At 34.6% G+C, this 23,680-nt stretch overlaps 1 protein-coding gene across 1 annotated transcript in view; it reads right to left on the bottom strand.

The window, feature by feature from the left end:
- The window catches only part of LOC150079390 (unconventional myosin-Id-like), a 302,739-nt gene that overhangs the window by 97,795 nt on the left and 181,264 nt on the right, over positions 1-23,680 (bottom strand). Inside the window, exon 8 of the mRNA XM_090384045.1 lies at positions 3,344-3,495. Coding sequence (XP_090240171.1) covers positions 3,344-3,495 — 152 coding nt within the window. The remainder of the gene's footprint in view (positions 1-3,343; positions 3,496-23,680) is intronic.

Below are 23,680 nucleotides of genomic sequence, written 5' to 3'. Positions count from 1 at the left end.
TATATTTAATATAAATAACAGATGCAACAAGAAATTTAAATAAATCCAAAAGCTTAACCTCCTCCCAAGCAAACTTGTGAAAATTTTGTGATAAAGCAGATGGCCAGAGAGCTTCTTCTGGGAGCTACCTTAAAAGGAAGACAGGATGATAATTTAAATAAAGTTAAATATGGCATTTAAAGGGCTTGTTGCTACAAATCACACCATGATTTGTAGCAACAACAAGATTTAGACACTACTGCCTTCTGCAACAATAAAGGTTGGGAATCAATAGTTTAGAACAGTGGTATGCAAGATCTTGCTGACAAGCAACTTGATCACCTTCAAGGACTGGAGATAACTGTGAGTGGCTGTGAATTAAAAGAGGACATACCCTTTTCTTTTTTTGTCATTAAGTTTATGTTCAGAACATTAAGAAAGAACTACATTTAATTAATCCTGCATGAGTGGCGGGTCACATTGCTGGTGCAATGTCAAAATATCAATTGCACATTAACCATTTGTTGAAGATTAAAAGCTCAAATGTTTTCTAACTTCCTAAACCCAGACCCACTTTTATTGGAGTGATGTTTTGAAGTGATTTTTTACAATTTTTACAGAGTAATTGCAAGACATACCTGTGAAGTGACATACCACTGTCTTTGCAAATCTGTTATTTATTTTTATCAAAGTGCACATGGTGAGTCACCTTACAGCTCATAAGAGGTACTCCAAATTATCAATTGCACATTTGTTGCCAGTTCAAGGTTAATTAATTTTATCTTCCCCTCTACCTTTATAAATATTTAATCTTACTTCAGTTTTTTTAAGTTATATGTTATTGTTTTGGAAGAATTATTTAAAACCCAATATTCACTCTCAATAACAAAAACAGTTAGAACCCTTGTTGTTTTTCACAGCATTCTGAATGAAGGAGTTTGTGAATGTGAGTTATGTATGGTTTCTATTTGATTGTCTGAATGAATTCTACAGTAAATTAGATTATTTATATATTTGACAAAACATATAAAATGGATGATATCTTAAATGATCATTTATGAATAGATACTGGAGAATTGTAAGCATGCATAATTTTGAAATTCCATGTGCTGTTAAGTACACAAAATTTGAAATAAATTGGAAGTGACAAATATTATCTAATACATATATATATATTTTTTTTTTTAAATTTATTTTATATGTATTTATTTTTTATTTAAATATATATACTTGATATAAAGCAGCAGAGGTGTGCAAGTTTAACTTGTGTTCTGGGGAAAATAATGGAATCACTGGTTAAAGAAGCATTGTAAGATCATCTAGACAAGACTGCAGCAATAGTTAAGACACAGCATGGGTTTGTTAAAGGGAGATCTTGTCTGAACAATTTGATTGGATACTATGACGAGGTCACAAAGGAACTGAATGCCAAAAATAATTTTAATATCATATACTTGGATTTCAGGAAAGCTTTTGATACTGTTGCACATGAAAGACTGCTGTACAAATTGGGAGGTATGGCATTAAGGGTAAGTTGCTACAATGGATAAAGGGATGGTTGAGTGAGAGACGACAGAGAGTGGTAATTAATGGACACTGCTCTTCGTGGACAAATGTTATTAGTGGAGTTCCCCAGGGTTCGGTGTTGGGCCCATTGTTGTTTTGTATATTTATCAATGATATTGATAAAGGTATATTAGGTTTAATGTCCAAGTATGCAGATGATAGAAAGGTTGGCAGGGTTGTTAATGACAGTAAAGACAGTATGCTACTCCAACTGGATCTAGATAAGTTGGGCAAATGGGCTGAAAAGTGGTAACTGAAGTTTAACATTGACAAATGCAAAGTATTGCGTATGGGTAGCAATAACCAAAGATAAATGTACCAACTGTGTGGTACTACACTCAGGGAAGTGGAAAGTGAAAAAGACCTGGGGGTAATTGTGCAGTCAAATATGAAGTTCGCTGAGCAGTGCAGAGGGGCTGCCAGGGCTGGTCATGGAGTCTTGTCATTGATATATAGGAATTTTGCTAGCAGGGAGGTGATTATCCTGCTATACAAGGGAATGGTCAAGCCACAAGTAGAGTACTGTGTACAGGTCTGGAGGCCTCATTTTAAGAAGGACATAGAGTTGCTAGAACCAGTACAAAGAAAGGCAACAAGATTGGTTGAGGGGAACAAAGGGGTGCTCTTACCAAGAAAGGCTTAAGTTCTGCAAATTGCAGTGCCTGGAGAGTAGGCACCTGCAGGGTGATCTGATTCAGGTGTATAAGGTCTTGGATGGGTTGAGCAAGCAGAATGCTGATGGGATTCTTCCTCTTGCTCAGACTAAGAACCTGAGGGTGCACAGTTTCAAACTGAGGAAAGATAGTTGTAGAATAGATGTGCAGAAATTTCCCTTTAGCCAGCGGGTAGTTGATTGGTGGAACAGGTTTCTGTCCTTTTTTGTGGAAACTAATAGCCTAAATAAATTTAAGGCTGAGCTGGACAGGCATTTGGAACGAATGGGGGGTGAAATGGGAGGGTTTTTTGTTTTTTTTTTGGCTGATGCTGCATAAGCTTGCTTTCTTGCATTGTATGCCTCTACTAATGCTAATGCTAATTTTGAAATTTCACATGCTTAATGGTGCAAGAAATTTGAAATTAAATTAAAAACTGAAGTGACTTACAGTATCTATATATATATATATATTTTTTTTTTTTTTAAATACTTATATTGCATATTTATTTTTCACTTGTTATATGCATAATAAGCAGAAATAAACCTGTATGCACAAATTTGAAAATTAGCATGTCTACCAGCTTAATCAGAAAATGGAGGTGGCTAAAGCTTCATGTTCATATTTTATGTTATAATTTTTTTTTATTATTTTCAACAACATGTGATAATAAAACTGTTAATATTTTTTTTTTTTAAGAAAAGAACATGTTTAAATTACACAACCTTTTTAAATATTAGTTTATATTTAAAATTTAAAAAAATATGTTTAATAAGTAATGGAATTCATTGAAATAAGAGGTCAAACATTGGTATATTCTAAACAGAACTGTGAAGACTCTGAATATTTATATTTTGACCATACTGAACAGAGGGTTTCAAGTCACTAATAAAGAAACCAAAAACTTTTTATTGAACCATATTATGAATACAGCTTGGTGAACAAAGTGATTTTAGAATGCAAAAGGACATGGTACTATTCTATTTAGTAGATTTTTTTCACTCAACACAAAAAAAAAACAAAAAAACAATAACTATTTAGGAAAAAAACTTTAGGGAAATGTGATAATTTTTAATAAAGCAAATTAGGAGTTAGCATGTTTATTTAAAATGATCATTTCTGAAATAGTGATTTTCTTATTTTACCTGTTGTTTTCAAAGATTTCAAAGCCATATATATCTAACACTCCAATTACTGTATTCTTTCCTGGAATATATCCATAGGCACTATTAGAGTGAACTTCAATGGCCTCATTAACTTTTTCTACAATCCATGAGAACATTCTCTCATAAATTGCCTAAAAAAAGATAACAAAAATTCATAAGCAAAGTATATTGTATGAAAGTATCAAATTAGTGAACATCTTGAAATGACATTCACTGATTTGAGATAAAAGTAACTGATCTTACGTTTGTTTTAAATGTCAAAACTATTATATTATCATATTATTATTTAAACTGTTTAAAAATTTACTTGGGTTTAAATTTGATTTCTCTGATCCACAGCATATGGCTAATCATCTGAAGATCTCTATATGCTGCCTGATGATATTGTATCATAACAGGCTCCTCTTAACTCACAGGAAGATAAATACTAGTCTCTTCTTTTTTTCTTTAATTGAACAACGTTCAAAAACCTTACACGGAAGCATATAGAAGCTCATAAGATAGGGCACTACAAAAATGAGTGTATTTTTTTAATTGATGTATGAAGAACATTCTCACTGATTGTTGATATTTATAATTTTTGTTCTTAAATATTTCAAATTTGTATTAAGGCATTTACTGTTCTGATCACCTTAGTGTATTTAACTGGATATTTACTGATAATGAGATATTCTGGGTAATTTTTGGTGGTGACCTGCTGTCTAAAAAATTGCCTGGTGGTGATATTTCTTGGAGCAATACAATAAATATTTTTAGTATTTTTCAAATTCTACATCACTAATATAAAAGACTAAATCTGTACAGAATGCTCCAAGACAGTACTATGGCATTTGCCATGCTTTCTGGAATGAATAATCTTCGGTTTGTGCTAAGGCAACTAAGTTTTGGTGTTTTAAAGTTGTATTAAGTTATCCTATAATTCAGAATATCTTAAATTTAAAGATATAAGTTTATGTAATCTACTTTCCTAATGCAATTAAGCCACTGATGTGGATGATGACTTGCCTTGGCATTGAACTACTCAGAATAAGTAGGAGGAGGAGGTCAGATAAAATGTTATGATGCTGGTGCAAGGCTGGCTGTCTAAAGAATCATTACACGAGGGGAAAAGCTGTTGTTACAAAGTGGTAAATGGAAAAGGATTGAATTATGCAATGTGTGAATAGTCCCTAAATTCAACAAAACTTTTTTTCACATCATTTTATGATGGAGCAGAAAAAAAGTTGTGGTTTCTCTGCCTAGTGATACATCTTCAACTTCAACTTTTAATCAGCTAAAATAAATGAAAATGTCAAGGAGCAGAGTAGTAAGAAAGAAAATGATCTAAATAAAATGTTTCAATATCTTATGGTAGTATATCCCAGGTAATTTGATATCAGATTATTCAAAATGCAACATATTTTGAAGTTGCTACCTGTTCCCTAACTAATCATATAGAGTTTTACATGCATTTTAGTATGGACAATTCAAAACATGTCTACAACAAAATTCAAAGTCTGAATTGGTCCTTATAACTTGTAATTAGCCTGTCCAATTTGAAAAGACTGCCAAAAACCACCTACAGTCAAACATTGTTATAATGAAATTAAATGTAAATATAAAGAAAATTTGCTACTGTAGTATATATATACTACAGTATATATACCACTTTTAAATTTTATATTTCTATACACTTCCCCAAAATTGTGCACATAATCACAGGGAATTTATATACCTCTAATTTGTGCAACAGGCACACACACAATCTATTTTGCTTATGCTAGCGAAACCAAACTATACTGTTCACTAACAATATAAAACATTATTATTTCTCAATGAAGATGTACCTCTTCCATTGTCACGATATTCCAGGGGTCAGCAACCTGTGGCTCTTTAACTTTTAGCCCACATGTACGACAAGCTGCGAATTTCCGCGAGCAAATATTTTCAAACATGAACTATATTAAAAATAAATCAAGAAACAGTCTGAACAATACAAATCTCTCAGCATGTTTAAAGATGAAAATTATGTACTTGCCTGATGTCGAGAGACTCGCTCAAGTTTAGCAGCAAAAGTAACATTAATTTGTACCTAATTGGATGTTTGTTTCATTTTTTCAGTATTAATAAATCATATTTCAAAAAATATATTTTTTAATTAAACACCTTCCCACTCCATTTCTTAAAAACTCCCCCCCATCCCAATTAAGCTGAGGCTCTTTGGATTTTGTTTTTTTTTTTTTAAATAAATCAAAAATGGCTCTTCACTCAAGGAAGGTTGCCAACCCCTGCAATATTCATATGCTCAATATGAGAGAGAAAGAAAAACAATGAAAATGCTTCAAAACTACTTTGCATTATGTTGTATTGCAAAATACTTTGCGACATGACATAATGCAATACTGTGAATTATGTTATATTATATACTGGTATTAATGACCCAAGAATTCACTCGTAATTGAATCATTACTAACCAAATCATCACTAAGTGACCTGTGCTCACTTTGTGATGATTCAGTTAATAAGTGTATTACGTCTGAAAAAGTGCACGTTCATGGGCTGATTTCTGTGTTTTTCAGGGAGGAAAAACTCTACTTCCTCAGCATGATGTCAGCTAACTATAGCCTTGAATGAAGAGGACTTCATAAATGCCTCCAATTGTTAATGGGGATCAAACCTCTCCAAAAGAGTGGCAGATGGTAATGTATTTTATCAACCAGGCTGCCACATAGAATAAAAAAAAAAAATCCTATCAAATTCTGTTTTTGCCACCATAACAGCTACACAGCTCAATGTACACAAGTTGTACATCAAAACAAGAACTATGCTGTTTATTACATATAATTGTTCTTATCTGCTAAAGGAGGAGTATCCATATTTTGGGATATTATTTGCTGTTTAATACTTGTAATCCATGCAAAAGGGAACAGGTGACATTCCTCTCTTTTAGCACTGTCACTTATTTAGTGAACTATGTAACCGCATGGCCTGTTCTTACAAATTATTATGGCTACTTAAGTTAGTCATGAGCACTTGCATGAAACAGTGACCAGTTTGACTTAAATAAAAGGCTGAGAGTAAAGAGATAGAAAATTCCCAGTGTGTGGATACAGCTAAAAAAAAAAAAAAAGAAAGAAAGAAAAATGTGTTTGATTATAATTGTGTAATTTTACTTTGGTTGTATGAAATTAAATATGTTTTTTTGCATGTAAACTTAAGTCACTATTTATGGAAGAGATTAACCATTGAAACTGCTTCAGGAGGTTTCCTCTTCTTTTCAATGCTGCTTTGCTAAGCCAAGTTAAAGATGAAAGACATAAAAATTTTATTCCATACCTCCAAATTGTAAAATTCTAACATCCTGCAAATCAGTATGTATTTTTTTTCCCTGTAAACAGTGACTTATTTATAAGCACAAAAAAAACCAAGACTTCTACTGAAGCAAGATAAAATTTTGCAGCTGTAACGAAACATGCATTTTTCCAGTTGTTCTTATTGACATTAGCATTAGCATTAGTAGAGGCATATGAAAGCAAGCTTATTCAGCATCAGCCAAAAAAAAAAAAAAAAAACCCTCTCCCATTTCACCCCTCCGTTCGTTCGAAATACCTGTCCAGTTGAGCTTTAAATTTGTTTAGGCTATCAACTTCAACAACAAGTGATGGAAGTCGGTTCCACCAACCAACCACCCGCTGGCCAAAGGCAAATTTCCGCACATCTATCCGACATCCGTCCTTCCTCAATTTGAATTTATGCCCTCTGAGGTGATTATTCTGAGAAAGATGAAGAATCCCATTGGCATTCAGCATGCTCAAACCATTCAAAGCCTTATACACCTCTATCAGATCACCTCACCGGTGCCTAGTCTCCAGACTCTGTAATTTGCAAAACTTAAGCCTTTCTTCGTAAGAGCAACCCTTTGTTCCATTTACTAATCTTGTTGCCCTTCTCTGTACCCGTTCCAGCAGCTCTACATCCTTCTTGAAATGAGGCCTCCAGACCTGTATACAGTACTCAAGATGTGGCCTAACCATTGCCTTATACAAGGGAATAATCACCTCCTTATCCGTGCTAGAAAAATTCCTGTATATCATTGACAAGACACCATGAGCTACTCTTGCAGCTCGTCTGCACTGCTCAGAGAACTTCATATCTGCCTGCACAATTACCCCCAGGTCCTTTTCATTCTCCACCACTGTCAGTGTGGTACCGCAGAGTTGATACATTGCTCTGGGGTTACTGTTACCCATATGTCACAAATTAATATGTCACCATATTAATTTGTCACCGGCTCACACAAATGCTGTATGATAAGTTACATAGCTGTAATTTGTAAGAGCAGACTGCACTAAGTTACGAAGTGCACCGAATAAGTGACAGTACTAAAAAAAAGGGCAATGTTACCAGGAACACTGCATGCCTACAAAGCACTTTTTGTGCAAAGTTTTAATGGTACATCTCCCCACAACAAAAAAAAAAATAAATAAAATAAAATAATAAGTAACTGTAGATGTAAACAGTTATTTTAATATATATTTCATATCAAGATGGTGCCAAAAATTTTGAATGAAGATCAAAGATTGAGAAGACTCCAAGTTTGTGAGAATGTTTTGAAAAAAATTGAAGATCTAGATTTTCTGAGTACTGTAATTACTTGTGATGAAAGATGGCTGTTCAAGTATGATCCAGAAACTAAAAGACAGTTGATACAATAGAAGACAAAACATTCTCCCAGACAAAATCAAAAATAAAAACCATGCTTCTGGTTTTCTTCAATGTTAAAGGAATTATTATGGTTGAATACATCCCACCAAATCAGAATGTCAATAAAACATACTGCATTGAAGTTGTGACAAGGCTGCATGAAAAAATTTGAAGAGACCTGATTTGGGGAAGTATTTTTTGGCCAGAAACTGGCTAACAGATAAATTTCTGTGTGTGAACATGCACCCTACTTGCCAGACCTAGCCCCTTAATACTTTTTTCTCTTCCCTAAACTGAAAAGTGTATTTACAGGAATGCATTTTAGTCCATTGAAGACATTCAGAAAAAAAATGCCCAAAGGTTAAAAGGGCTTACAGAAGATGACTTCCAGAAATATGTTTCTGTGCTTGGAAGAAAAAGTATGGAACAGTGTGTGCAAGCAGTTGCATACTATTCTAAACGTATGGAACAGTGTGTGCAAGCAGTCATATACTATTCTAAACGTATGGAACAGTGTGTGTGCAAGCAGTCATATACTATTTTAAATGTATGGAACAGTGTGTGTGTGCAAGCCTAAGGCAATTATTTTGAAGGGGATAGATAACATGGCACGAAATATTTCATTATATTTAATTTATTGCAATAGTCTTGTTATTTAATAGCCACACCTTGTATAGTATGTGGAGCACCAACAAAACCAACCATCAATATCATTGTAAATGTTTTCTACATATTTCCAAACATAACATATGCTTAGAAATACAGTTGGACCGCTATACAACAAAATCGATTGTTCACGTGAAAAAATTCGTTAAACAGAAATTTCATTATAAAAAATATGACCTTTTCAACAATGAAAAAAGTCTGTAATTCAACATTTAGAAATATAGTAAAAGATGGAAAATAAATCAGAAATAAGTAGGAATGAATAAATTTTCTAACATTTAATTTATTGATACATACATATTAAGAAATGACTACGTACATGATGCGCATAATACATTAGTACACTTTTCAGAATTATTTCGTAAAATAGTTGGTTATATTTTGTTGTACACTGGATTTTACCACACGTCATTCATAAAAATGTTCACATTTGTTTAAATACTTAAAATATATTTTCTGGCACATTTTCTTCACACTGAAGGCCTCGATTAGCAAAGTTTCAAATTCTGCCAACATTTCATGTTGGAAGTTTTATATTGCCTTCGTTTCCCTCATTTTCATCCAATTCGTCATTGATATGGTCACTAGTTCTTTGAATACTCACCAAAATTGGAGTCACTTGGATATTCAGCTACTATGACATCATTATCAACTCCTAAAAATTTGTCAAGAACAATTTCTCCACTGATCAAACCTCTTGCTTGGAATTCTTCCAAAGATTGTCTAATATCTTGCACTGTTAATTGCCATTGTAGCAAAACCTTTTGTGAAACAATTCTTAATTGTCATTTCCATCACATCTTGACTCCACACTTTTGGTAACTCTTACGCACAAATCTGTAACAGAATGTATAGGTTGGTTGGCTTCTATTCTTAGTATAATTTTTTTCAGTCTGCACCTTTGGTGGTGAATTTTCAAATTCTCAGTAATTGCCTTAGTCCATTGGCTGCTCTTTAGATGAGGTATTCGGAGGGAAGAAAATAAGCTTCACACTTGTAAGTTTCAAAATTACTGAGTGAAGGTGGGCAGGGCAGTTGTTGACAATCAACAAGATTTTTCTGTTTTCTTTTGTCATCTTTCTATCGAAATTTAAAATCCATTGTTCAAAAATTTCACATGCCATCCAAGATTTTTTGATGTAGTTGTAGTCCAACCTAACAACTTTAGTCCTTTGAAACATCAGGGTTGTTTACTTTTGCCTATTACCAAAAGCTTCAGTTTTTCATTATCAGCCATATTCATCAACCAAGACTGTAATTCTCTCCTTACTATTTTTACTACCTTAAACATTTATCACCTTTAAAAGTCAGTGTCTTGTTTGGAAACCATTGAAGAAATAGACCTGTTTCATCAATGTTGAATATGTCTTTGGGCTTGTAGTCCTCCATTATTGTTTTCAAAACTATTTCTTTCCAACGGGTGCAGTCTTTTTTCAATTACAACTCCACTTTCACCAGAAATAACTTTTTCGAGTAAGCCACAATGCTTTTTGAATTTTTCCAGCCAACCAGAACTGGCTTGGATTGTTTTAAGCCCCAGAAAATATATTTAATCCATAGCCTTTTCTTTTATTAATGGTCCTGATATCAGCACGTTAGATTTCGAATCAACTTCGCCCACTTACTTAAAAATGGTTTCATCTACATCTCCACACAGGAATATTTCACGCATTTCTGACTGGGTTCCGTTTCTTCAAACATTTGAGAATCGAAACATGGTTTTTCGGAATGGTTGACACACAGGATTTAATTCCTGCCTGATTTAATTCCTACTGGCAGGGATACCAAATTTTAAAGCGATTTCTTTTCTTTTTTTTAAACACCCTAAGCTATTAGGCACTTTCACGTTTTCCACTATACTCAAGGATTTCCCCTTAAACACTGTAAGGTTACTTGCACAGCAGCTAAAACAAAACTGATTTAGGGACCACTTGTACCTACCATATAAACAGAGACAGGTGAAATTTAGTGAAAGTGTGGATGACTCATTTCTGCTAAACAACAGGTGAATTTCCAGGATACAGGAAAATCACTCTCTCTCTCTCTCTCTCTCCTAATTCTCTAATAGTGTGCTAATGGTAGAACAGGTTGACCAGAGCCAGTGTCTGCATTGATAATATGCCTTAATCTTTGCCAATGGCTTGGATACATAGCAGTAGACCAGCGTGACTTCTTGGTACAGTAGAGGCGGTTGTAGGTTTTATGGGCACCACTAATTTGTGAAATGTTTTAGCTCTTAATTCTTAACCCTTTTATCTCTTAATTCATGCTTTATACAACATCAGCTCTACTGCCAAAAGGCTAGATGTGCGAACAATGCATACTCAGGTCCTCTCGAAGTCAGTTCATTATATGGAAATTATCTTCATTACAGAAACTGTTTTCAATGTAATGACCAAGAAGAAATCAAAAAAATTCGCTATATGGAAGTTCGTTAAAGAGAGGTCCGACTGTACACATAAAACACACTAAAATATCTCATACTGTGTGGAAAAAATTATTCTCACAAAAGTTACTGCAATATTCAAATGCACCATACACACTCCAAATGTTGGAAAAGCTGCAATATGACTTGCAAACTACTATTCTGCCTGATTTAATTCCTAAACTTTTTTTCTTGTGGGAACTATTTTCTGGGCAAATGTTATTAGTGGAGTTCCCCAGGGTTCAGTGTTGGGCCCATTGTTGTTTTGTATATTTATCAATGATATTGATGAAGGTATATCAGGTTTAATGTGCAGATGATACAAAAGTTGGTAGGGTTGTTAATGACAGTAAAGACAGTATGCTACTCCAACTGGATCTAGATAAGTTGGGAAAATGGGCTGAGAAGTGGCAAGTGAAAAAGATCTGGGGGTAATTGTGCAGTCGAATATGAAGTTCGCTGAGCAGTGCAGACAGGCTGCCAGGGAAGGTCATGGAGTCTTGTAAATGATATATAGGAATTTTGCTAGCAGGGATAGAGAGGTGATTATCCCATTATACAAGGCAATAGTCAGGCCACATCTAGAGTACTGTGTACAGGTCTGGAGGCCTCATTTTATAAAGGATGTAGAGTTGCTGGAATGAGTACAAAGAAGGGCAACAAGATTGGTGAGGGGAACAAAGGGGTGCTCTCACCAAGGCTTAAGTTCTGCAAATTTCAGTGCCCTGGAGAGTAGGCACCTGCGAGGTGATCTAACTGAGGTGTATAAGGCCTTGAATGGCTTGAGCAAGCTGAATGCTGATGGGATTCTTCCTTTGCTCAGATTAGGAACCTGAGGGGGTACAGATTCAAACTGAGGAAAGACAGTTGTAGAATAGATGTGTGGAAATTTGCCTTTAGCCAGTAGGTAGTTGATTGGTGGAACAGACTTCCATCTTTTCTTGTGGAAGTTGATAGCCTAAATAAATTTAAGGCTGAGCTGGCAGGCATTTGGAACGAATGGAGGGGTGAAATGGGAGGGGGTTTTTTTTTGGCTGATGCTACATAAGCTTGCTTTCTTGCATACTATGCCTCTACTAATGCTAATGCTACTGAAGAGAAAGATATTCAGACATAAGCCTTATAACACTGCATGTCTGAAGGACAACAATTTATGGAATATTGCAACAATGAACATGGTCACTGTAACGATTTTCTATACAGGGTGTCTCAAAAATATTGGTACAAACGTTTAGGGGAGGTAGGTAACATCTAAAGGAATGTGAATCGCATAGGAACCCATAACCGGAAACGTCACAGGAAAGTAGTATCAGAGGCACAAGAAGCAGAATGACACAAGACAGTAATTAGTTGCAAACATTTATTTGACATAATATTAACAATGGAGTACGAGATGGATGCATTTCATGATGTTACAACAAATGCTCTAAGGTTCCACCATGAGACGCGATGCATGCATGACACCGACGTAGCATGGATTGGCGGACACAGTCGAACACACCTGGAGTTTCTTTGACAGTAGCAGCAGCGCAGACAAGTCTTGCCACGAGATCCATTTCTGTCTCCACAGGCGATTCATACATGATAGATTTGAGGGCCCCCCCCCCACAGAAAGAAATCAAGGCTCAATAAATCAGGTGAGCATGGGGGCCAGGCAACTGGTCCACCACAGCCAATCCATCGATGCCCAAAACGCCTGTTCAAATGGTCACGAACACACATTCCATAACGGGCAGGCGACCCGTCATGTAGAAACCAAATGTTGCGTGTCACATTTGCTGGAACATCGTCAAGTAACCCTTGTAGAACTTTTTCAAGAAAGATCCGATATTTAGCGGAGTTCATGCGGGATGGCAATAGGTATGGGCCGACTAAGCAATCACCGACAATACCTGTCCACACATTTATTGCAAAGCGATGTTGTGCCGCATGGGGGTGCACACCGTGTGGGTTGTCGTGAGCCCACACATGAGCATTGTGCTGATTGAATAAGCCTTCCCGAGTGAAATAAGCCTCATCTGTGAACAAAACATAGGCTGGAAAATTCAAGTCTTGAACACTTTCTTGGAGAAACCACTGTGCAAAAGCCACATGTGCAGGATGATCTTTGGGGAGCAGTAACTGAACCCTTTGGAGATGAAAGGGGTGTAAGGAATCGTCGTGCCAGACACGCTGTACACTGCAATGAGACACTCCTAAGGCAGAGGCAACGGCACGTGTGCTGGTTGTAGGATTGTGGTGTTCTGGACGGCATTCAACACACTTTCTTCCATGGCGGGAGTTCGCATCGAACGTGTGGTCTGCCCGCACTACTCCTGTTACCTCTAAGTGACCCATAATCGCACAAATTGTGATGCACATGCGCAAACAAATGGTGGTCTGGTACATGTCTGTCTGGGAAGCGATCTCCATAAATTCGTTGAGCGGCTTGTCCATTGCCCTCTGCTAATCCATACACTAGGTGCATGTCTGCCAGCTCACAGTTCGGATATTGATGCATGCTCTTCGTGTGGCAACTACTGCTTGAATGAGTAAACCAGAAATTTTCCCTCTCGCAAACTGATGAACAGCACTGTCTACCGACTTACGGTGACGTAGTAGTAGTAGTAGTAGTGGTATGTGATGCAAGAAAGCAAGTGTATGAGCTTATGCAGCATCAGCCAAAAAAAAAAAAAAAAAAAATCACACCATTCCCTCCAAATGCCTGTCTAGTTCCTCCTTAAATTTATTCAACCTATCAACTTCCACAATGACAGATGGAAGTTTGTTCCAGCAATTAACCACCCGCTGGCTAAAGGCAAATTTCCGCACATCTATTCTACATCTGTCCTTTCTTAATTTGAATTTATGCCCCCTTAGGTTCGTAATCTGAACAAGTGGAAGGATCCCATCAGAATTCAGCGTGCTCAACCCATTCAAGGCCTTATATACCTCAATCAGATCACCGCGCAGGTGCCTAGTCTCCAGCCACTGCAATTTGCAGAACTTAAGCCTCTCTTGGTAAGAGGATCCCTTCCAAGAGAGGCTTAAGTTCTGCAAATTCACATTCCTTTAGATGTCACCTACCTCCCCTAAATGTTTGTACCAATATTTTTGAGACACCCTGTATATGGAGTATTGTATCTATGTGTGTCTAAATAGTGGTGACTGACAGAGAACTGAGAAATGTTCAATATGTTTTCTATATATTTACAAGCATTTCTTACAAAGACAGTAATTATATAAAATTCACATAATTTCTGTGTGTGTGTGTGTGTGTGTGTGTGTGTGTGTGTGTGTGTGTGTGTGTGTGTGTGTGTGTGTGTGTGTGTGTGTGTGTGCGTGCGTGCGTGCGTGCGCGTTTCATATCAGTGAAATGATACACTTTAATAAAAACTGAATGAAATGATAATTTAGTACCATGCAACAGCTGCAGAATATAGGACACGATGCATTCAACTGGATAGAGAAATATATTGAGGAAGCCATAGATTTCTTGTTCTTATTACATTTAATACATTAGCAAGTATTAAGTGTAACAAGCAAGGAACTGAATTAAAATGGAAAAAATTTGGAATTCTGGTAAATTGAATTGGTGTTTGTGTGCATCACTTGTTATTTTATATATAATATTTTTATATTATTTTATATTTTTATATTTTATAAAATTATATTTCATATTATAAAAAATAATAGAAACTTACAGAAAGCTACTGAATGGACACATGAAAAGACCAATTTGGTTGGTAGATTTGAACACATATATTTTGAGTAAACCGTGTTTCAAGCCCCTGACTGCTAAATACGATCAATCTGCCAATCCGCACTGGACCAGCTGGCAGATTATGGTCCATTTCCCTGAGCATGAATTGTTCAGGAGGCTTCCATAGCTGCAGTTTACTTTTTTTTTTTATACTATTCTTACTATATTTAGCTATTAATGCCATCTATCTCAAAATCTCTCACCTTCTGTAACCTTTCATCTCTAAAAAGCCTCCCACCTTTTCAATCTTCTCTGCCATGTTGTTTTTGGTCTGCTTTTGGGTCTCCAGTTCACTGCTATTCTTATTTTACTGTCAATATATCTTCTTAAGGTATGTCACAACCATCTAAGTCTTTTTTGTTTTATGAAATGTGAGATGCTTTGTTGTCCTGTTTTCCGTATTACTTCTTTGTTTATTTTTTCTATCCCATACACTCCTATTATTTTTGTTAAACTTCAATTCTGTTACCACTCTAACCTGTCCTTTCTTGTTTTGGTCATCAGGCATGTTTCTGCTGCATAGGTATTTTTCTAACAATTTTACTATTAAATAATTATTAAACAATTATATTAAACAGTATATTAAACAATTTTACTTTTATCTTTAGGTTTAAAGATAAAGTTTTGCCATATTTTGCTCAATATACTAAAAATTACAGTTGCTATTCCTTTTATTATATTGATTTCTGAATTTATCATTCTTAATTTAAAATTAATATCATTCAAAATATATAAAACTATCAGTTTCCTCTATACATTCTCTATCTATGTATAGTTTTCTGGTGTCATTTATATTATTTTTCTTTTATTCATATTTATTTCAAGATCCACTTTTTGTATATTTTTTTATTTTGTTAAGTTTTGTTTCCATGTCCTCTGTTGATTTTCTGACGAGTACAATGTCATCAGCATATTCAGTCTCATAATTTTCTATTTTACATCCAAGTGAATCCTGTGATTTCTGTATTTGTATTTCTAATTACCCAATGTAATATTATATTAAACAGTAAAAGGGATAGTGCACAGTTGTTTGACTCCTGGTGATATTACAAACCATTTCGCAATTCTGCCTAGACACAATAAGAGGGATTATATGCTAAAAACCTTGTGAATTAAGTCGAGACTTGAGGGAATCTGCAAGGCTCTAGGGAAGACATTTTTATCAGTGTGGCCTGCATTTGTAAGTAGAAGGAATCTATTTTGTAGAGATGGTAATCATTTGAACAACAATAGTGCACGGATTTTTGCCAGTATCATTGAGGATACCCTCAAAGGGTTCAGGGAAACTGCTAGGTAAGGGAGAGAAAGCTAATTAAATCCACGTTTATGCAATGATATGAGTCAAAGTAATGCTTGTAGTCACCTCATGAATTCTTGTATGTTGCCACAACAGTCGATGATAAGATGTTCTGAGGGTTGCAATATTTCAAATGAGGGGGGTTTCAGATGGGATACAAACCTAAATAACTTCAAGGAGTGTGTCAGGGTAGTAAACTATAGAGATTACAGTAAACCCTCACTAATCCAGAGTATTGGAGGAGAGGTCATCCGGATTACACAAGAATCTGGATTAGTGAAGCAAAAGATAGCCTTAAAAGACAAAAATAAAAAAATAAAAAATTAAGAACACAAATAAGTGGAAAATTTAATAATATAGGTAGTGCTGGTGAAAATAAATAAAACAAAATCACTGTAGAGCCTTTATTTAAAAACTATTAAAAGACAATAGTTTTTATGTCTTTTTATACATTTATCAGGTGGCACTGGCATTGCACACCAACGCAACTTGATCATTGCTATGAATACCACTTAAATACAGCTTCTTCCAGCAACACTTCTTTTGGCTTTTTTAATGTTTCTCTATTTAATACGTTGCATTTATCACTCCCCACATCGAATTTTAAAGGAAAGGTCTTTATAGATTCTTTTTATTTTTTAATGTCTGACACAGCTTGTTGGCCAATACCAAATTCTTCAGCAATTGTTTTTTTCCAGGAACACCATTTTCAAGTTAATGATAGTTAAAGTAAAGTGTTTTCTTTTTATTACACTTTTTAATTCTTTAGAAAACATAATTACATAAAATATGCTAACTTATGTACATATATACAGATAAAAAAGGATGCAAATGAAGTAATATAAGTAATATCATCTGTCCGACTCAGAGTCAACAACGGTATGTTCCATCTCTCTCTGCACAGTCAGAGTTACTCACCCTTCTCAAATCCTGTGTGTCTTTCAAAGTACTCAACTGTGAACAGAATTTTCATATTTCAATCCGGATTAACTGTAGCCGGATTAGTGAGGGTTTACTGTACTTGTCTCAACTATATCTACAATAATATCAAGAGTGTTGTCAATAAAATGGCCAAATTTGAACTCCTGGTTAGTACAACTAATGCTGACATAATAGAGCTAAGAGAACCATGGTGCCATCCGGAAATTGGTGATGACAAGTTCCACTTCAGTATGTATAATGTATTTAAGAAAGATAGGAAAATAGAAGTGGTGGAGGGGGCCAGCTTCTTATCAAAAACAGTCTGAGCATGAAAAGAGCTTTTGCTGAGTCTGAAGTTACATCTGCCAGCATAGAATCTGCATGGTGTGAGTTAGTCAGAAACAAAGGTACAATGAGAGTGGAAGTAATCTACAGACCAGAAGATTGTAAGGATATGATGAGTGTTTACATGCAGATGGAATGGGCAACCAAATTTAAATGTCTTACTATGGGTGATTTTAATCTGCTCCAGATTGATTGGAATAAATGGGAGAAAAAATTCACCTTGGGGAAAATATTTTTTAAATAAACTAGATGATTATTATTTGTACCAGCAATATAGAGAAAATAGGGGTGAGAATTATTCTTGACCTCATCATTACTAATGAATCAGATGATATCATAGAGCTTAAAGTACAGGAACCATTGTCAGGAAGTGATCATGCAATCATCAGTTGGAAGAAAAAAGACATTGCAGTAGTTAAAGGTAAAGGCATGGGTTTGAACTTCAGACAAGGGTACTTTGACAGTTTAAGGCACTATATGGCATCTGTGAATTAAATGGATTGCCAGGATGGCAAATACATTGAAATTATAGAATACTTTTAAAGAAAAAATCACAGAAGCCATGAACATACATATACCTTTAAGAAAATATTGCAGGAGGAGGGTGCCAAAATGGATGACTGCAGAGTTGGCTAGTCAAATAAAGCATAAAAAGATAGCATGGGACAGTTACAGAACAATGAAAAGTACTGAAGCCTACAATAAATACAAGTTGATCTGTAATAGTATCACAAATAAGATCAGGGAGGCCAAGGCTGTGTAAGAGAAAACATTGGCTAAGAGAGCAAGAATGGGTACAAGGAATTTTTCACGTATGTGAATACAAGATAAAAGCGAATCAGGTCGAACCCTTGTGCACTGAGTGTGGAAAAGTCTTAGATAACCCAGCTGATTTTGCAGATGAATCGAATTGGTACTTTGCATTGGTTTTTACTGATAAAAGACCCTTCATGCTGAGAAGAATGCTGCACAAGTGAAGCTGAGTCATATGAAATTAGTGATGTCATAATTGCAGATGATGGTTACTATAAAAACTTTTGAGCATAAAGGCAAGTAAGTCTCCTAAAGTTGATGGCATATACCCTGTAATTTTGAGGGAGAGTGCAAAGGAGTGTATTGAACCATTGAGGTTTATTATGAGAGCAACATTGGACTCACAGAAGATTCCACTGGATTGGAGAAGTGCCAATGTATCATCAATACATGAGAATGGTTCTATGTGTGAAGTTAGTAACTACAGAGTGGTTAGTCTGACTTCAGTGGTAGGAAAAATCTTAGAGGCAAAAGAGTGCAATCCAGGGACATTTAGATAGATATTGCATTCTGAAGGCCACACAACATTGCTTTGTTAAGGGAAAATTTTGCTTAACTAACTTAGTAGACTATTTTGACACAGTTATTCATGAGCTGAATTTAGGGAACAATTTCAACATAGTTTATTTGGATTTTAGCAAAGCATTTGGCTCAGTCCCTCACGAGAGGTTACTATATAAGCTTGAACAGTTTGGGGTTATTGGTAAGATTCGAAGATAGATTGCTGGGTGGCTTCAGAGTGGAAGGTAGTGATATTCTTTAGACTGGTGTAACGTCAGGAGTGGAGTCCCTCAAGGATTGGTTATTGGATCACTATTGTTTCACATTTTCATAAATGATATCAACAAAGGAATAGATGACGTGAAGTCAAAATTTGCAGATGACATAAAGATTGGTAGAGTTGTTAATGATCAGTGCCAAGCAACACTCCTTTAGGATGACTTTAACAGACTTCAAAGATGTCAGCAAAGTGGCAGCTATGTTTTAATGCTGCTAAATGCAAGGTCTTACACTTGGGGAATAGCAATCCACAAATAAATTATACATTTCGTGGGGTTGAATTAAAAACAATGAAGGAGAAAAGGATCTTGGAGTTACAATATGGGCAGATATGAAGTTTTTTAAAGCCCATGGTGTCCTATCGATGATTTATCGAATGTTATCCTGTAGAGATAGGGAGATCATAATTCCAATGTATACGGCAATTTTAAAACCACATTTGGAATCTGTGTTCAAGTATGGAGAGACCTCACCTGAAAAAAGACATTGAGCTTCTTGAAAGGGTCCAAAGACGAGCAACTCGAACGGTGAGATTGGCAGAAGGACGACCATATGAGGAAAGACTCACAATATGACCAATACTATTACTACTAGTATGTATTCTGCAATACTACTTCCACTCTAATTGCTGCTGTAAATCTTGATATGAGAGTTTTTACCCTTTTTTTTTTTCTATTCTCCCATATTGTTTTAAAATATTCTATATCATCTCTGTCTTTATATTACCAAAAGCCCTTTTTGTAGGCAATAAATGTTAGTATTGCTACTCTTAACATTGTTTTATTATACTTTTTTAGAACATAAATTTGATCTGGGAATAAAACCTTATTAAAAATATATATAGTGAGAATTAAGAAATATAAGTATAACTAAAGAAAAAATATACAGAAAGTATTAAAATACTTTATACAAATAAATACTATCTTCCACTCTAACTGCTACTGTAAAGTCTTGTCTTGATATGAGAGTTTTTACTCTTATTATTTTTTCTAGTATCCCATATTGTTTTAAAGTATTCTACATCACCTCCCTATTTATATTACCAAAAGCTCTTTTTGTAAGGGCTAAATGTTAGCATTACTACTCTTCACATTGTTCTATTATACTTTTTTAAAATACAAATTTGATCTGGAAATAAATATTGCTACAGCTGACAAAATGTTAAAATAAAACCTTATTAAAAATATATACAGTGAGAATTATGAAATAAAAATAAAAATAGAACAACAGTTTCTCTATATATTATTTCATAATTCTCACTGTATATATTTTTAATAAGGTTTTATTTTAACATTTTGTCAGTTGTAGCAATATTTATTTCCAGATCAAATTTGTATTTTAAAAAAAGTATAATAGAACAATGTGAAGAGTAGCAATGCTAACGTTATACAAATAAATAAATACAAAAAGTAGTGTATATTTGTTTAACCCTTTTAGTCTTTATATTTTTATCACTTTTAGTACATTTACTTTTTTATTACATTATTTCTGTTCTTTATTTTAAAATTTTTGTTTCTTATTTTGCCTTTCCTCCTTTCCTCCTTTCTCACTGTTCACACTCAGCATTAGTTTGGTTTTAGCACAAGCACATGTTATACCTCTGCAAATGTAATGATGCGTGTCAAACCTTCTTGTCTAAGTTGGTTGTTGTTATTATTTGGTTTTTAGGAGCATTAGCAACTAAGGCCATATTGCTCCGGGGATATGCGGTGGTCATTTCCTGACCTTTCCACATCCTCTGTATTTGGTGGTCATGGGCTCGAACCCCGGTCTAATCAAGAAGTGTGTGCTATGCACTGCTGCTCCTGCCCACCTGGCTACGGAGGCGAATCTAAGTTGGTAAAGGGGCATAAACATCAGCTGAGAGACTCTGCAGTGGTAGGACAACTAAATTTGCTAACAAAATGAACACAATAAACTAAAGAAAAATTATTTTTAACATGGTGCAAGTGTTTTTCCTCACCTTTAACTAATTCATTAGATACCTTGGTAATATTTTTTATACACACTAAAACAGAGATTATATTTAAGTTTAAACTTATTCATTGAGAATAAAGTGTGAATATCTCAAGGATTAAATCCTATTTTAATATATTTTTACTGGCTCACTTACTGGCTACTTCCATAATGCAATTTACTTTAAGAAAAGATAAATGTAGCATCTTCAAGAGAAAATATATCCATGATAATCTTTCCTACTTCTAATATCTATTCATTTCATATTTTCTTTACATATGCTATAGCAAAAATGAGTTTATGAAAAGAACAACCCAAAATTACATTCAAGCACAAGATATGCCATAGGTATAGAGAAAATAACATGGTTAGGAATCTACTGCATGTGATGAAGGTATTTCAGACAAATGAGGACAATATTATTATGTGTTTTTTTTTTTTTTTTTCCTGGAGATACCACCATTAACAGTAGACAAGCCTGTGGTTCACTGATAACAGGAAACCAATGGCAGGACATTAGCTCTATACTAACTGAACTAATCTCCATCTTAATTGAATCATTTTATTTATTTTTCCAAGGTATGACTCACACAGGGAATTGTCACGTGCGGTATTCCTGACTTCATTAAAGTTTTTATACAAATATTTTAGCAGTTAATATATTTTTTTAAAATATTTTTTAAAAAAATTTAAAAATTATAAAAATATATATATATATTTTACAAATATTTAAGTTTACTAATGCTAACTGGTTTCTCAAAATGAAAGCATGTTTGCTATAATAAATTGACTTTAAAGTTTACTTTTTGAAAAACTGCTTTTGTCTGATGAAGAAGGTGAACAAATGCATGAATGCATTAATTCAGGTTTCTTGTTTAGTACCTTCCTGTTCTAACCTTTTCTTGTTGCTTTCTCTACTGTAACTTTAAGTACAAATTGCTGTATGCCACTCTCTCTTTTCTCAGCAGATAACATGCATATTATCTGCTGAGAAAAGTGAAGCTCACAGAATAATGCTTTAAGTCAGTTCTAGTTTAGAAATTTTTCTGTGCACAACTATAATTTTGAAAAATAACAAAAATGGACAAATGCTAAGCCTAACATAGGCTGAATTAAAAATAAACCACGTCATCCTTTAATATTATTACCACCAGAAAATCATTGGTAGCTACTAGCTACTCTTGATGAAATTATTCATATTTGTTTGCCTCCTAATAATTTACAAAATGACAAGTTTTTATGGCATGCAATGTCTGCTTCAATTTTGGTAAGCTTATCGAAAGACCTCCCTGGATTAATATACAAAATATATTTGTGTAAAAATATATATGCAATAAATTGTAAATATACAGGAACTCCCCGACTTACCTTACTATAATATTCATTGCTCTCTATACTGTAACTTTAAGTACAAATTGCTGTATGCCACTCTCTCTTTCTCAGCAGATAACATGCATGTTTACTTTACATAAGTTCTTGCTGGCTGGTACAAGCTTAAAAAAATTGTGGAAACATATTCTGCATCCAGTAGGAATAATTGGATGTATCGCAAAAATATCGTAATGTGAACCCAATAACACATGGGTTTTTTTTTTTTTTGTTTTTGTTGTAATTCGTTCCAAGTCCTTGGAAGTTGAAAATTTCGCTATATTACTAAGCTATTTATCTCTCTAAGGTCATATTTATAATGTAAATTGCATCACCCTTTCATCGTTATCATATGTTTCATTGTGATATTTTTCTAAAGCACATTTCTGGAGGTCACGTCCATAAAACAATAAAAACATTTGCACTTTCCAGTTTATTTGGGCTTTTCTGTTAGTGCATCTAATTATAAACGGATAGTAAACTCGATCTTATTGCATTCGCAATAATACCAATAACTGAAATTCTGTGGGTTTTTACGTTATGGTATCATTGCAAGAGAATTAGGTCATGTTGCTTCAACAGTATTTCTCATTGAGGATTGGTTTAAATGCTGCTTCATTCCCGAGGTTGAAAAATATTGTAAAGACAACGACATTCCTTTCAAGATTTTGCTTTTATTAGATAATGCTCCTGGACATCCTATGCATCTAGATGATTTCAATTCAAACGTGAGAATCATATTTCTACTGCCAAACATGACTTCACTCATCCAACCTATGGATCAGGGTGTTATTTCAAATTTAAAAGCATACTATTTATGCACAACATTTGCTCAGGCATTGTCTGCAGTAGATGGTGAGAAAAATTTTACATTAAGATACTTTTGGAAATCTTACAATATTTACCATGCCATCTTAAATATTAATAAGGCCTGGGTGGAAATTACTAAAAGTTGTTTAAATGCCATATGGAAGAAAATATGCCCATGGCGCATGAAAGGCTTCGAAGGATTTGAAAAAGATGAATCGTATGAAGAGGTTACAGATAAAACTGTAAAGGTTGCAGAGCTACTTCAGTTGGAGGTTGATGCCAAAAACGTGGAGGAATTAATAGAGGAGGAAGAGAATGAATTATCTAATGAAGAACTTATTGACTTGCAGGCAGCGATAGTGAAAGAAGAAAATGCCGACGAAGCTCATGATGAACCAAATGAGGAGCTGAGACGCTTCATCACCAGAGAGATGGTAATGGCATTTTGTGAAATTGCATCGACAACAGCGAGGTTTGAGAATATGGATCCTGACAGCGAACGATTCTTAA

Source organism: Mastigoproctus giganteus, chromosome 10 (assembly GCF_048544385.1).
Source record: "Mastigoproctus giganteus isolate SK-2022 chromosome 10, ASM4854438v1, whole genome shotgun sequence".
NCBI classification, from domain to species: domain Eukaryota; kingdom Metazoa; phylum Arthropoda; class Arachnida; order Uropygi; family Thelyphonidae; genus Mastigoproctus; species Mastigoproctus giganteus.
This window is presented reverse-complemented; position numbering and strand designations above follow the sequence as displayed.